The 15852-nt window shown below is 46.0% G+C and overlaps 1 protein-coding gene across 4 annotated transcripts in view; it reads right to left on the bottom strand.

Moving 5' to 3' along the window:
• PTPN12 (protein tyrosine phosphatase non-receptor type 12) overlaps window positions 1–15852 on the bottom strand; it is a 64209-nt gene that overhangs the window by 27771 nt on the left and 20586 nt on the right. For all 4 annotated transcript variants that reach the window (XR_014516739.1, XM_083464033.1, XM_083464035.1 and 1 more), the window contains 2 exons: window positions 3464–3572; window positions 870–946 (listed from right to left, as the gene is read on the bottom strand). Coding sequence is in view for 3 of the 4 variants with exons in the window: in XM_083464033.1 (XP_083320159.1) it covers window positions 870–946; window positions 3464–3572 (186 nt within the window). In the remaining variant the exon portion in view is untranslated. The remainder of the gene's footprint in view (window positions 1–869; window positions 947–3463; window positions 3573–15852) is intronic.

Genomic DNA, 15852 nt, shown 5'->3' with positions numbered 1-15852 from the left:
TCAAACTGAAGAGCCTATTTTGACCTAAGCCACTGCACCAGGGTCATGCGGATAGGTGGAACCCAGAAACTTTGAATTGTGATTCTTGTACCGTCAGCCACTGCACAGGGTTCCTCCATTGCTTTTACTAACACAAGCCTATCTTATGGATGTGGTAAAGCACAAGTCCATCTTATAAGATCTCTTTGCGTCTCAGTGGGTACCTGGTTCAACAACCTGCTCTAGCAACTAACCAGTAACATATAATGAGGTGTAGCCAGTGCTATTTTTCTAGAAAAAGAGGTACCAGATCTCACCACAAACACCTCCCTTGTTCTCTTATAATGGCACTGGTGCCCAACTGAGAGGGGCCAGAATTGAGTTCTGGCTGGGGAAAAAACTGTAGCAGTCATTTACGTAGTTCTGGAAGTTCATAAAATATGCCAATGAAACCCAGTGTCAGTAACTAGCATAGTCTGACAAACAATGAAGTCCCAGGGACGAACCACAGCTGAAGTGAGCCAAGAGCTGGGCCAAGAGTCTCATGCTCTACCAACTGAGCTATCCCAGCTATGATACATTCTATCGATCAAACCATTGTTATTTTATATTACTGTAATAAGAGATGCTATCTTTGTCAGTGCTGTGAATTATCCCTGTGATAATCACTGCTTAATTGTGTACTAGTTTAGGAGGTCAGCCTTCCTTCTTTTTTCATTCTTTCTTCCACTTTTTCTCCCCCCCCCCCACTTTTTCTTTTTGCAATCAAATTACACAGAGCCACAACATAATCACATACAATACTTTGGCATCAGTTTGGTTTTCTGTAAAGGAACACGTGTTAAGATTTTAGAAGTTTTATTATGTAATAAATCTATGTTAATACATACCTTAATAAAATTTGCATTGATGTAGTCTGAATCTTGAGGGGGAGTTTTTAAAGTCAGTTTAACTCTGCTGTGATCAACTAAAACATAGCAATTTTAGGAAGAATTATTTTCCATGTTAACAGGTATTCTCCAGCAAGAATGATAACAAGTTCTTACCCAAGAATTCTTCCACTGTATCTAGGCACTACTTTAATCTACCCTAAGAGAATTCCTCACTCATTTTCAGGACTGCTTGCTCTGCTCTTCACATTTCTATTTATTTCACTGCAGAACTCTGCAGGACATAATTCTATATATTTTCCTTAGAGAGCATTTCCTTTATTAATGAAGTTACTCATGAACCACTGGATATGAAATTCTGGGTTGGTTGATAGTTCCAAGTTCTATGATGAGGTAGCAACTATTTTGCCAGTACTGGGCTGTTTCAAAACATCTTTCTTTCACTTCTAGGTATCTAGGGATTAAATTTAAGCAGTTTCCAGGCCACCTTATTCTCTGAATGTCCAGTGAAAATGTTGCAGATGATAACATTAGAAGCAAAATAAGTTCACGCAAATGAAAATGTGGAACAGTATAGACATTAACTCAAAATATATTCCCCACCCAGGGGCTCTTGAACAACTTAAATTTAACACACAAGCACAATGTATTTGAGGCTGGCTAAAAAAAGGCACCTACAGCAAAGGATCTACACGGATAACTCCAGATGGTAAACATTAAATTTTATACTTGTAAAAATATTTTAAGATGTGCAATTACAATAATGTATTAAGTGCCCGTGTGTTCCTCTATAGAAAGGATAGCACATTTAGTTTTTCCAGCAACACTTTATAATTGCTTGCTTGCTGCTCAGCGTTAAAGTTGCATGTTGAAGGCAATCCAAAATCACATTATCAACTTCACAGAATAGACTAACTGACAGTCATCTAAATACTAATTCTTAGAGAGAGAAAATCCAATTTCATTTGCAAGGTTGTTCTATATTTTGAAGACTTGGGGTTGTCTTGTAAGTCTTTGGTAATACTTGTTTCAAGGAGTTGCAGGTTATTTGAATTGCAGTCTTGTCCTATTGCTCTTGTTTTACTTGTATAGATATAAGCAGGTTGCAGAAGACAACACTTCCTTAAAGACTCGTTGTCAAAGTGATAGATATTCCAGTTATGCCCTGATGACAACTAAGACCTTGATAAAAGCATTTTCCAATAAACCTCTCTTTGCCAAACACAAAAAACACGTAGCACTACTGACACAGAGGCCTCATTTGCGCATAATACTAAGCCAAAGGATGGCTGAGCATGAATGAACAGGCCTGCTATGGTGCACAGTCAGAAAATCACAGCTGCTTCACTCCTCTTCCCCTGCTGCCACATTGCCATGAAGACCTGGGCTCATGGTTTGTCTCTAAACAAACCACGATCTGCAAGCAAGGTTTGTTCTGGGCTTACTACTTGTAGTGAGTTTGGGAAAGACACCGCTAAGTCAAATCATGGCTTAACCTCTAGCAGAACAACAGCAGCAGAAGCCAAGTAAAGCAGCTAATATTTTCTAACTGTCCACCAGCACACTTCCTCGTACATGCAGAGCCATGGTTTAGTGCAAACCAGACCAGATAGTTTAGAACAGGCTTCCTCAACCTCGGCCCTCCAGATGTTTTGAGACTACAATTCCCATCATCCCTGACCACTGGTCCTGCTAGCTAGGAATCATGGGAGTTGTAGGCCAAAAACATCTGGAGGACCGAGGTTGAGAAGGCCTGGTTTAGAAGATCTGGTAATAAAAGCTACATTTGGAAATAAAGGTTACCCCACACTGCAGACATTGTTTATCCAGTAATTATATTTTGGGCATTTTTCTGTCACCAGCTAGCTTTTGTGCTGCTCAGATTTCTGTTACCAGTTTTCACTTCTGGGCAAGCTAAACTTGGGAATCAGAAGTCCACACAGAACTAAAGAGGATCCAAAAGTTCAGACTTCCTCAGCCAAAAAAATTCAAGGTCTACGGCCAAAATTTGATAAAGAAGATTGTCCAATATTTTAATAATGGCCAACGTTTTCTGCAACAACAACATATCAACTAAAAACATATTGGCAGACCGTATTTTCAGTGTTTATATGAATTCATCATTTTATAGTGTCAGACTAACATGGCTAAAATTCTCAATGTTTTATGAGGGTTTTCGAACAACAGGATGTTCTTCGAGCTTCATATATGTATTATGACAAAATCAGCCTGTCTTTATTCCAGGTTCTGCCTGTTTTCCAGTAAGATTCAGACTAACAGAGTCTTTCAAGAAAAATAGCATTCTGAAATAAATGGGTATATTTTGTGAGTCAGAAAAGCTTTTTCTGCATTAGTTGGAAGGTTAAAGTTATTAACAGATTTTTAGCCTTGGAAATGGTTTTTAAATAGCTACTGGGAGGCTGACACACATACAAAGAAACATTCACTTAGGCACATGAAGCATCTTAAAAAATACCCCTTTCGGCAAATAATTACTATCTAATTTACCTATTCAAGAGATCTTAAATGTTAACAGGCAAGATATCTTAATAAATGTTATTAACATGTCTCTCGAAGGGAAAAGTCAGGCTTACATGGCAGTATGTCCTTGTATCTGTTCTTTTTCACATTTTCTTCTTTTTCTCCAGTGACTGTTGGGTAGATCTTTTCTGTTCTATACTTCGTTGATAGCCTCCTCAGTCTCTGTAATTAAAATGTCCTGGTTTAAGTTACTTTTTCAGCTGCTCCTTTTTACTTTTTCAGAAAAGCAGTCTCTGAATAGAAGTTTAACTAGTCGTCTCTACCACTATTACTCTGCACAGCTATCCTTCTCTGAAGACCACGCCAAACAATGGAACTGCATACATCAAGGAAATATGACGAACAATGTGGAACATATAGCAGAAAGCTTTCATTTCCTACCTTGGTCACACATTACTGTAACAAAGAAACTTCCTTTCATATTTAGAAGTTGGGGCGGGTGTTCTTTTTTCTTTACTTGACAGCATAGGGTGTTACAGTACAAATCGTTTCAGCTGGTTACTTCTGCAACAGCTACAGGATGCTGGCCAGGGCCAGCTGTGAGATAGGCTCAGGATCCAGCAGATCCCAGACTGGCTTGTCACTCCCACCCTCAGGGGGGCATTTCAGGACATTCCCCCAGGCTCCAAGGGTGGGGGCATCAGTCAGGGGCCTCCCACCTGCCTGCACAATGGGCGGAGGTTAGTGGCAGCAAGAACAAGTGAGTGGAGAGGCGCCTCTGCTCAACCCAAACCCCACACAACCTGGCTTAAGAGAGACTAGATTGCAGACTTAATCATCTTAATCACCATATACCGTATTTTTTGCTCTATAAGACTCACTTTTTCCCTCCTAAAAAGTAAGGGGAAATGTGTGTGCATCTTACGGAGCGAATGCAGGCTGTGCAGCTATCCCAGAAGCCAGAACAGCAAGAGGGATTGCTGCTTTCACTGTGCAGCGATCCCTCTTGCTGTTCTGGCTTCTGAGATTCAGAATATTTTTTTTCTTGTTTTCCTCCTCCAAAAACTAGGTGCGTCTTGTGGTCTGGTGCGTCTTATAGAGCGAAAAATACGGTAATTAGATGTACACATTCATGAAGTAAAATGCATTTAATCGGAAAACACACCAAATTTTGATTATTTTAAGGTGTCACAGTACGCCTTATGGTTATGTGTTTTCACTACCCTATCAGAAAGATTAAAAAATGGAGATAGAAAAGGTATAAAGAAGAGAAACAGAAGTTATGAAAGAGAGAAAGAATGGGAAAAGAAATAATGTTTGTGGAAGGAATAGACCATGGGTAGGCAAACTAAGGCCTGGGGGCCGAATGCAGCCCAATCACCTTCTAAATCCAGCCCGTGGACTGTCTAGGAATCAGTGAGTAGAATGTGTGCTTTTATTTAAAATGCATCTCTGGGTTATTTGTGGGTGTGATGGGATGATGAGCTGCTTGTGCGTAAAATGCAAGTCCCTCAGAGTTTGATCAGGTTTTCAAACCTCTGCCTGTGACGGAGCCCCTCCGGCATGGCTGCGTCAATCGCTAGTAGAATCCGAAAGTGGTTGTTTTCGGAAACGTTTCCAACATAAGAGCTCTTTCACGGAAACACGTCTTCTGGACTCTCTGCGTGACAGTTTCCGGCGAGGAGTGGGTGTCCCTATAGGAGGTCCTGAAACCTCTCCACTGTTTTCGCTGGAAACGTCTCTGAGCCATCCCTCCGACTCACTTTCCCTGGAAGTTCCTGCTCGCCCCCTACTGGTTCCCTCTTCAGCTGCTACGTCTCTTTCAACCTCAGGGAGCCTTTGCACCTCCTGTTCTTCCGATGGCAGTTCCCTGACATCCACCTCCCCTCCAGGGCCCCCTTCACCCCCTCCCGTCTCCTCCCCTCCGGGCTGGGAGGAAGTAAAACCCCTGAAAGAACCTTCATCATCGTCCGAAGTTTCGAACACTTCCCTCCACCTGCTACTGTCCCTCGTCTCTCGATACTCCTCGTCATCGGAGTCTATTCCCTCTTCCAAATCCGACTCCGCGAATCCTTCCATTTCCTGTTCCTCGTCGGTGGTGCCAAAGTACTCCCTCCTAAACCTTTCTACCGGCTGTGGTTTCCTAGGGAATCTTCGGTGGAACGTTTCTGTTAAAACCTCGTCATTGACCTCCCCTGCAGTCACCCAGGTGTTTTCCGACTCCGGTTCCCCTTCCCACGCCACCAAATACTCTACCTGATTTCCCTTCCACCTGGAATCGAGAATTTCCGCTACATGGTTGCTGCGTTCCCTTTCTTCCAAGGCTGGTCCCCTGGCGTGCTCCCCTGCACGCCCCCCCCTGTATGGTGACAGTAACGACCTGTGGAACACTGGGTGCAATTTCATGTGGTTGGGTAACCGGAGTTTGAAAGCCACTGGGTTGACCTGCTGAATGACCTCGAAGGGTCCCAATCTTTTGGCCTCAATTTCTTACAGCCCCCTTTGAACGGCAACCCTTGGGTTGACAGCCACACCTGATCGCCCACCCTTATGGTTTCACCTTCCCTCCTGTTCTTGTCTGCCTGCTTCTTATATTGTGCCTTGGCCCTTTCTAAGTTGAGCTGGAGCTGCTGATGGATCGCTTCCATCTCTTCTACAAAATGCTCGGCCGCTGGGACGCTCCATCTCTCCCCTCCCTCCCCTGGAAAAGCCCTGGGGTGACACCCGTAATTAGCCAAAAAGGGGCTCATCCCTGTGGACACATTCTCCGCATTATTGTAGGCAAATTCTGCCAGCGCCAACTTTTCGGCCCAATCGTTCTCTCTGTCATTGACATAACACCTCAGATATTGTTGGAGTATGCCATTTGCTCTTTCCGCCTGCCCGTTGGTTTCTGGGTGCCGGGCAGTCGAAAAATTGACTTCCACATGCAGCAAGCTCATGAGCTTCCTCCAGAACCTGGAAGTAAATTGTTTGCCGCGGTCTGAGATCACCCTCAAGGGGGCGCCGTGCAACCTAAAGATGTGTTCTACAAACAACTTCGCTGTTTCTTCCGCTGTGACTGCATGTGAGCATGCCACAAAGTGGCACATCTTAGTTAACAGGTCTACTACTACCATGATGGCTGTTTTCCCCTTGGATTTCGGCAGATCCGTCATAAAATCTATTGATACCGCTTCCCAAGGCCGTTCTGGTGTGGGTAATGGTTCTAATAACCCTGCCGGTGCCCTTCTTTCCCCTTTGGCTCGCTGACATTGGTCACACCCTCTTACATACTCCTTTACATCTTCCCTCACCTTGGGCCACCAAAATTCCCGGGTCACCAACCACATGGTCTTGTGTTGCCCAAAATGTCCCGCCGTGGGGCTATCGTGCAACTGCTTGAGTATTCTTCCCCTCAATTCACCTTCGGGTATATACAGTGCCCCTTTGTAATACAATGCCCCATTTCTTTCCTCAAAACCTTCGGGGCTCTCGCCCTCCCCCCTGAGACCTCTGAGCTTATCCTGGGCATATTCATCATTTTCCGTTTCCTGTACCAGTTCACGTTGCCCCACCATCACCGCCCCACACACCCAGCGGTCCTCAGGGATGACATGTCTCTCTTCGATTGCCCCCTCCCCCTCCAAATACTCTGGTTTGCGTGAGAGGGCATCCGCCCTGACGTTTTCTGGGCCTGGCACATAACAAATTTCAAAGTGGAATTTGGAAAATTCCTGGGCCCATCTGACTTGTCGTTGGTTGAGTACTCGAGCTGTTCTCCAATACTCTAAATTCTTGTGGTCGGTGCACACTTGCACCTTGTGTTGTGCCCCAATCAATAAATGTCTCCACCTCCGGAACGCTTCGTGGATGGCGAGTAGTTCCCTGTCATACACCGTGTAGTTCCTCTCGGATTTATTCAGCTTCCTCGAGAAGAAGGCACAAGGTCTCCACTCCAACGTACTCCTCCCGGGTTGAAGAAGTACTGCTCCGATAGCCCGGTCGGACGCATCGGTTTCCACTCTCATGGGTTTTTGTAAGTCCACATGCAGAAGTTGTTCTTCCGAGGCGAAAGCCCTTTTTAGTTCTTCAAATGCTCGCTCCGCCTCCGCCGTCCAAACAAATTTCTTCTTGCTGCTGAGGCAGTCGGTGATGGACGCCGTCAAATGTGCAAAGTTCTTGATGAACTTCCTATAAAAGTTCCCAAACCCCAGGAATCTTTGCACATCCTTCTTGGTCTTCGGTGTCTTCCATTCCAGTACCGCTTGGACCTTGCCTGGGTCCATGGCCAATCCCTTGTCTGACAAGCGGTACCCCAGGAATTCCACCTCCTTGGTATGAAACTGGCACTTCTCCAGTTTCACCCACAGCTGGTTGGCTTGCAGCTTGCCCAACACTTCTCGAACGTCCTTCACGTGCTGCTCCTCATCCTCCGAATACACCAACACGTCGTCTAAAAAGGCCACACAATTCTTGTAGAGCAAAGGTCCCAGGACGTGGTTCATAAAAGCTTGAAAGCACGCCGAGCCTGCTTGTAGACCGAAGGGCATAACGAGGTATTCAAAGGCCCCCAAAGGGGTGAACATGGTGGTCTTCCATTCATCCCCCTTCCTTATGCGTATCAGATTGTACGCCCCCCGCAGGTCCAGCTTTGTAAAAATTTTCCCCTTCCTCACCCGGGTCAAAAGGTCATCAATTCGGGGCATCGGAATAGCCAGGGGTTCCGACACGGCATTGAGGGCCCTAAAGTCCACAACCAATCTTGGCTTATCGGTGTTTTTTTTGTCCACAAAAAACACTGGGCTGCCCCCCACCGCTCGTGACTCTCTGATGAAACCTCGCTTCAGGTTCTTGTCAATGAACTCCCTCAACTCCTGCATCTCCCTGTCAGACATGGCGTACAGCTTGCCCACTGGGAGTTGAGCCCCAGGGAGTAGGTTGATTTGACAGTCAAAGGGTCTATGCGGCGGCAGCTTGTCTGCTTCCCTTTCGCTGAATACGTTGCTCAGATCTGCGTATTGTGGGGGCACTTTCCCTTTATCCATTACTTCCATCCCGGCTAGGGTGACGCCAGCTCCTCCCGGAACCTTCCCCTGCTTGCAGTGTTCTAGGCAATACGCTGACCCAAATGAGACCACCCTCTGATGCCAGCCCACTAGCGGGTCATGTAGCGCCAGCCAGCTCATCCCCAAAATGATGGGCGCTCCTCCCAAGGTGGCCACATTAAATGCTATTGGTTCAGTGTGCCTTGCCACCCTCATTATCATTGGGACAGTCTGTTGGCTAACTTCTCCTCCCAACAGCTCTCTGCCGTCAATCGTGGTCACCTGCAAGGGGTTACTTAAAGGGATGGTCTGTATCTGGTGCTCAGCTGCAAACTCCTTACTCATAAAATTACAGGAGCTGCCTGAATCCAAAAGCGCCTTGACCTGTAGTGGGTGTCCATTTTGCAGCTCTAGTGACACTTCTATCACTAAAGCAGGTCTGGGTGGTTCTGGCGTGGGCACTTTCACTGCTCTTTGGCCTGGCTGCTGTGCCCCAACGGTGGCAGCCAGGCGTTGGCTTTTACTTGCTCCTTGCTTTCTTCCTCCCTCTCCCCAACAGCTCCTGCCATCCCTTGCCATTCCTTTCTTTGTGGGCAGACTCTGGCAAAGTGCCCTGGCTGTTGGCAGAGATAACATTTCTTGGCGCTCTTTCCCTCCTTCTTCCGCCCTTCACTGGGATTTGAAACTGCGCGCGCCCGCGCTGTTCCAACTTCCATCGGCTCTGCCGGCGGGAAAGGTGGCTCTGGAATGTCTGGAATGCGCAGTTCCCTCCAACGTTCTCCTTTCCCTTCCCGCCTTTCCAAAGCCCTCGCTTCCTGGCGCGCTCCTATGGCCAGCGCTGATTTGGTCAGCTGATCCATAGACTCGGCCCTTGGCCCCCGGGACAATTCATCTTTAACGGCCGAAGAAAGCCCCTCTTCGAAAAGCATCTGGATGGGTTCCGCCGATAGGTCCCACCCCAATTTGTGAATCAACATAGTAAACTCAGTCCAGTACTCACGGACAGATCGGCTCCCCTGTTTGCAAGCCATTAACTGCCTTCGCACCACTCCCTGCTCAATGTCGCTGGAAAACATCAGGTCCATGGCACGAAAAAACTTCCTCGTGTCCTTTAGGATCTCATTATTCACTGCCATCAGGGGTCGAACCCAATCCTTCGCCCCCCCTTCGAGATGGCCAATTACAAAAGCCACTCGCGATTCCTCGTCGGGGAAGTCATCATACTGCAGGTTGAGAGCGTATTGCATCTCAGTTCTAAAGGCATGATAGTTTCTGGGATCCCCCCCGAATTTCTGCACCAATCCTGGCACCTTTCTGGCGATCGAGGTGGTTTTCTCCTTTCCCTTTTCTGCATCCTGAGCCCTCCTCTCCTCAAGCCTCGCCGTTTGCATGGCAAGCTGGATCTCCAACGCCCTGTACCTTTCTTCCAGGCTTGGACCTCCTCCAGCTGCTCCTGCTCCTCCGGTTCCGGCTGGGTCGCTCATGATGCCGCTGCTTGCACAAGCTGGCTTTCAGGGTCTTTCGGATTGCTGTGATGGGATGATGAGCTGCTTGTGCGTAAAATGCAAGTCCCTCAGAGTTTGATCAGGTTTTCAAACCTCTGCCTGTGACGGAGCCCCTCCGGCATGGCTGCGTCAATCGCTAGTAGAATCCGAAAGTGGTTGTTTTCGGAAACGTTTCCAACATAAGAGCTCTTTCACGGAAACACGTCTTCTGGACTCTCTGCGTGACAGTTTCCGGCGAGGAGTGGGTGTCCCTATAGGAGGTCCTGAAACCTCTCCACTGTTTTCGCTGGAAACGTCTCTGAGCCATCCCTCCGACTCACTTTCCCTGGAAGTTCCTGCTCGCCCCCTACTGGTTCCCTCTTCAGCTGCTACGTCTCTTTCAACCTCAGGGAGCCTTTGCACCTCCTGTTCTTCCGATGGCAGTTCCCTGACAGTGGGGCATAGGAATTCATTCATATATTTTTTTCAAAATATAGTCCGGCCCCCCCACAAGGTCTGAGGGGCAGTGGATGGGTCCCCTGCTGAAAACGTTTGCTGACCCCTGGAATAGACTATTTCAGAATGGGTGGCATTCAACACTAGTCCTACTCAGAGTAGACCCACTGAAGTTAATGGATGTGGCCAACTACGGACCCATTAATTTCAATGGGTCTACTCTGTGTAGGACTAATGTGGAACTCAACCCAATGAAGGTAACTGTTTGAGAAACAGAAAATATACTGTTTCCTATGGCATAGTACAGGTTTGAGGAATGCCCTCACAGCTAAACATCTGGGGGCTGCATGCTGGCAGCGAGTAAGGCCAATGCAAAAAGGCAGTGTGGACCACCCAACACACAAAACTTCCTCTCTCACACGTGTGGAGGTGTATGAATACAACATCTACCCACACCTATTTTCAAACATAACCCCCCCCCCAATATATGCATTTTCTCCCCCACACACACACACACACATACAAACAAAAAGGCATTTTTCAGGCCAGATTGTTGTGCAAGATAGGGTAAGGAGGGAAGCAGAGAAGAAGCCTCATGGGCTGTACCTTGTCCATAGGCTGGAGGCTTCCCAAATCCCACCCCTGGAATGGCTGATTTCCATTTTGTCAATTTAAAACATTCAGTCTACTTTTAGACTATGGATAACAAGTAGATTATGAGCAGCTTTAAAATGAAGGTGCCACCTTTTCTTCATATTTGAGACTTACGTTATCCATGTAGCTTCTATTTATTTGTGGTTATGTAGTTGGGTTTTTAAATAAATGATTCAGTGCCTCTTATCTGCTTATTGACAGTAATAGAAGAGTGTTGCTGTTGGTGTGTGTGGCTGTGTGTGTGAGAGAGTGAGTGAGTGAGGCCGTTGCCACATATGAGAGGGAAGATATTTTTTACAGAACAATGTACTTCCTGGTCTCAGAGTTGTCAGACGGCAATGTTATCAGTTGCTGGAATTCTACTACACTGCACAACTCAAATGACATCAAAACGTTAAATTATGAGCCCACAGTCAAGTTGGGTAAGAGGAGGCACAACTTTTGGAGTTTTCCATAACACTTTTGAACGACGCAACAGCTCATGAGGTTAAATCTAGTGCACACGGAATTAATAAAAAATTTCATATCTACAATTTGCAGCCAATTTCCCACTTAATTCTGAAAAAGAAAACAGATGTTAATCTATTGGAATATTTAAATTATTTCTTGAGTTGAGTCTTGACCTGAGTCCCCTATAAGAGGGGACAAATAGACAGAGTCTAAGGGGCATAGACTGGGCTTCCAACCTGGGGTTAGAAACTGAGATATAAAAGCTAGGGGCCAATTGGTCACCACAACAATATGTCTAGGTGCATTTTTTTTAAAAAGCAAAGGAAGACAAGATGGGGAATCTAGCTGAAGATGGAATAAATGCTGTGCACAAAAGACAAATTATTTGAAAACACAAAGGTAATAAGGTGGGGAAGCAGTCTAGAAAGAGATGTGACTGCAGTTTTGTTCTAGCAAAAGTAAAAACCAAACCTCTTTAACTCAATTAGAGAGGGTAGTTTGCCAAAACCTGTATCTTTATAAATTTGTGAACAACTCAGCATAGATAATTTATTTGGATCTTTTCACAACTTGTGGTATTTGGAGGGTTGTAACGAGCCACAGCAAAACAGATCATACAGAGAGCACAGTGGGACTTAAATTGAAGCATGTATAGTACAGTAACACCCAGTGCAGTTCACGGCTGAGTGGGGATTCGAACCATAATCTCCCAAGGGCCTAGCCCTACTGCCACTCTAACCACTACACAACCCAGCCTCTGAACCTTTTTCTTTCCGATTGCAAAGTCATAGCTTCCTTGATAGGTGGAGCCACCAGAGAGGGCCAGTCTGCCCACTCATGCTCACATAATGAGATTAATTTCAATGTTCTATTTTTTTTATTTCTATAAAGGAAAGCACTTCTCTGTAAATGGCACAGGAACACTCATGTAAATCTTTTTAAAAGTAGGGGGATGCTCCAGCATTTCTCAAAACAATTCCAGCATTATTCTATCCTTTAAGAGTCATGGGGACCAGAAATGCCCACAGTATTCCAAGTGCAAGTGCACCATGGATATGTATTACGCCATTATACAGTGGTGCCTCGCAAGACGAAATTAATTCATTCCGCAACTTTTTTCTTCTTGCGAGTTTTTCGTCTTGCGAAGCACGGTTTCCCATAGGAATGCATTGAAAATCAATGAATGCGTTCCTATGGAAACTGCTTGCCAGGCTGGCGGTGCGGAGAAGGGCTTTTCTCCCCACCGCAAGCCTTCAGGACAGGTACGGGAACAGAGGGGAAGGGGCGCAGCGCTCCTCCTCTGTTCCCGGGGCTTGCGGTGGGAGGAGGGTTTTTCCTCCCCACCGCCAACATTCAGAACAGAATTCTGAATGTTGGCGGTGGGAAGGAAAACCCTCCTCCCACCGCAAGTCTTCAGGACAGCCATCCGAAGGCTGGCGCGGGGAGAAGGTCTCTCCGCCCCACCGCCAGCCTTTGGAGGAGCCTTCCGAAGGCTGGCGTGGGGAGAAGGTCTCTCTGCCCCACCGCCAGGCTTCGGAGCAGCCTTCCGAAGGCTGGCGGCGGGAGGAGGTCTCTCCGCCCCACCACCAGCCTTCGGAGGAGGTCCGAGGACAGTGGGGAAGACGCGCTGCACTTCCCCGCTGTCCCAGAGATTTCCCTATGGGCTTTCGTCTTGCGAAGGAAGCCCATAGGGAAATTCGTTTTGCGAAGCGCCTCCAAAACGGAAAACCCTTTCGTCTAGCGGGTTTTCCGTCTTGCGAGGCGTTCGTCTTGCGGGGCACCACTGTATTTCCAGTTCTCTTTTCTAGCCTTTTCCTAATGACCCCTAAAATATAATTCCCCCTTTTTACTGCTGCCACAACCTAGGTAAACATTTTAGTTGAGCTATCCACTAAGACCCTAAGAACTTGATTCTTTATCGGTCACCACCAGCTCAAACCTCACTGGTATGTTAGGATATCTTCCTACCCTCAATCACTTTACACTTGTTAACACTGAATCAAATTTATCATTTTAATGCTCATTCACCCAGTCTGGGGAGATCCTTTTGGAGCACCTCACAGCCTCTTTTAGTTAAAAACTATTCTCCTTTTTGTCATAATTTCCAGTATGCTCTCCCCACCTCCATGCTCAACCTGCATTCCTAGAGAGAAAAAATGACGCAGCAGAATCCAAATAAAGGGGGGGACATTAGAAACCTTTTAAATAATCAGCCAGCACAAGAAAAACACATTTAACCATTTGCAGCAAACCACAAGGTGCTTTGTGCTTCCCGCCCCCATAATAGAAAAGCAAGTTCAACTGTCTGAAAGAGCTTCTTCTGTTTGCTTGCTTCTGCAAATTGTGCAACATTGGAAAGGCTCCCTCTGACTCAGCATATCAAAAGGCTTCCTGAAAAAGGGAAGGCTTCAGTCACAAAGCTGCTCTTCTGAAGAGGAGGTATCAATCTCAAACCGCGTGACTGGGTAACTCAACCTGGTCACTAGGTGGTGCTCCTGAGTTACAACAAAACTGGCGACAAGCTAATTTTGAACACTGTGCCAACCCATTAGAAATTTTTAGGCCAAAGTTGAACGGCTACCTAATAGGGATGCTCTAACAGTGAATTTCCTTATTGCCAGGTGTTTGGACTTTATGACCTTTGGGGTCACTTTCAACTCACTGATTCTATCAGGGAGGGAAATCGAAGTTGATCTGTAGATCAAGTCTGAAGGTCACCACAAGCTTGTACAAACTTATTTCCCTATATTTTTCCAGACTGACCAGATCTTTACAATGTGCTGGAAACAATCAGAGGCATAGTTAGAACTGTCTGAGCAATGAACTTCTAGAAAAAGCCCTCTTTGGGAACAGAAGGAGTGGTTGCACAGGAAATTCTAGTACCCGTAGTGTGACATACATTGGCTACATTCAGATGCATTGTTAAACCATGCCTCTTTCCTCCTCCGTAATGAGCTCTGTAAAGGGACGCGGGTGGCGCTGTGGGTTAAACCACAGAGCCTAGGACTTGCCGATCAGAAGGTCGGCAGTTCGAATCCCCACAACGGGGTGAGCTCCCGTTGCTCGGTCCCTGCTCCTGCCAACCTAGCAGTTCAAAAGCACGTCAAAGTGCAAGTAGATTAATAGGTACCACTCCAGCGGGAAGGTAAACGGCGTTTCCATGTGCTGCTCTAGTTTGCCAGGAGCAGCTTAGTCATGCTGGCCACATGACCCGGAAGCTGTACGCCGGCTCCCTCGGCCAATAAAGCAAGATGAGAGCCGCAACCCCAGAGTCAGCCACGACTGGACCTAATGGTCAGGGGTCCCTTTACCTTTACCTTTAATAAACTCTGTAGCTTCTGCTTCAGATTAACCACAGTTTGCTGCATTGTCCAAACCCTAAGTTTAATCTTAACTATGGTTCATGAAAACAAGCCATCTTAACAAATGATAGCTTGAAGTTGGCTTGTCTCCACTAACAATTTAAGGTTAACTACTATTTGCAACATAGCAAGCTGTGGCTAATTTATAATGAACTCTCAGATCATGAAAGTTTCTAACTTCCTCCTTGTAGCCATGCTGGAGAAGGAGTGTGTGATCCTTGGAAAAGACCGGGCTTGCCTTAAGATGCTAAACTATGGTTGCATCTGAAACAGAGAGGGATGCAATATGCTCTCAATATAATCCCTAGACTTCCACCTGTTATTCTCTATGCACAGAGATGCCAACTGGGTGGGGCAACAGAAAAACTGTCAGTGGCACTGAGATACCAGGGACAGCTTGGGGTTCAGGATGGGAGCAAGGACCATGCTACAAGCTTGTACAAGGTCCAGAGGCATTATGCTTAGACACTGACTGTGGGAATGGTCTGGAAGCTAAGAGCAGTGAAGCACTTATGCTGGGAAAAATTATGATAGATCTTCCATGAAGATAATATTGCAAAGCATAGGCAATTTAGGACATCAGTGTCCCTAAGAGAGCAGCATGCCGTGAAAGTAATCCATCAGCTCCTGGTGTCTTATTTTTCACTGCATCAGCACCTAATCAGATCAACAGACAATCTACAGTGCCACATGATGCTTACTTACTTATCAAATTATTGCTCTGAGTACCTTTTATTCCAGATAATGCTTCTTTGGCAATCTTTCCCCATCTGTTGCATCTGAACCCAAATAATTATTGCTATATGAAGATTTGTTTTATTTATATTATGATTATGATTCCTTTCTCTAGTATGAACACTGCTGCAGGTTTACTGGGTGCTAAAGCTGACTATGATCTCAAAGTTTGCTTTAAATTCTCTCTAGTTCTCCCTACAGTCAGGTGTTTCCTGCTTGGCAGGGGGTTGGACTCGATGGCCCTTGTGGTCTCTTCCAACTCTATGATTCTATGATTAAAATCAAAAATTTTAACACCATGATTGTATAAAGATTTTCACATTTTGAAATTTTG

Source organism: Podarcis liolepis (assembly GCF_965112155.1).
Source record: "Podarcis liolepis genome assembly, chromosome: 10".
Taxonomy (NCBI): domain Eukaryota; kingdom Metazoa; phylum Chordata; class Lepidosauria; order Squamata; family Lacertidae; genus Podarcis; species Podarcis liolepis.
The sequence above is the reverse complement of the archived record's forward strand: the minus strand, read 5'-3'. Positions and strand labels throughout refer to the sequence as shown.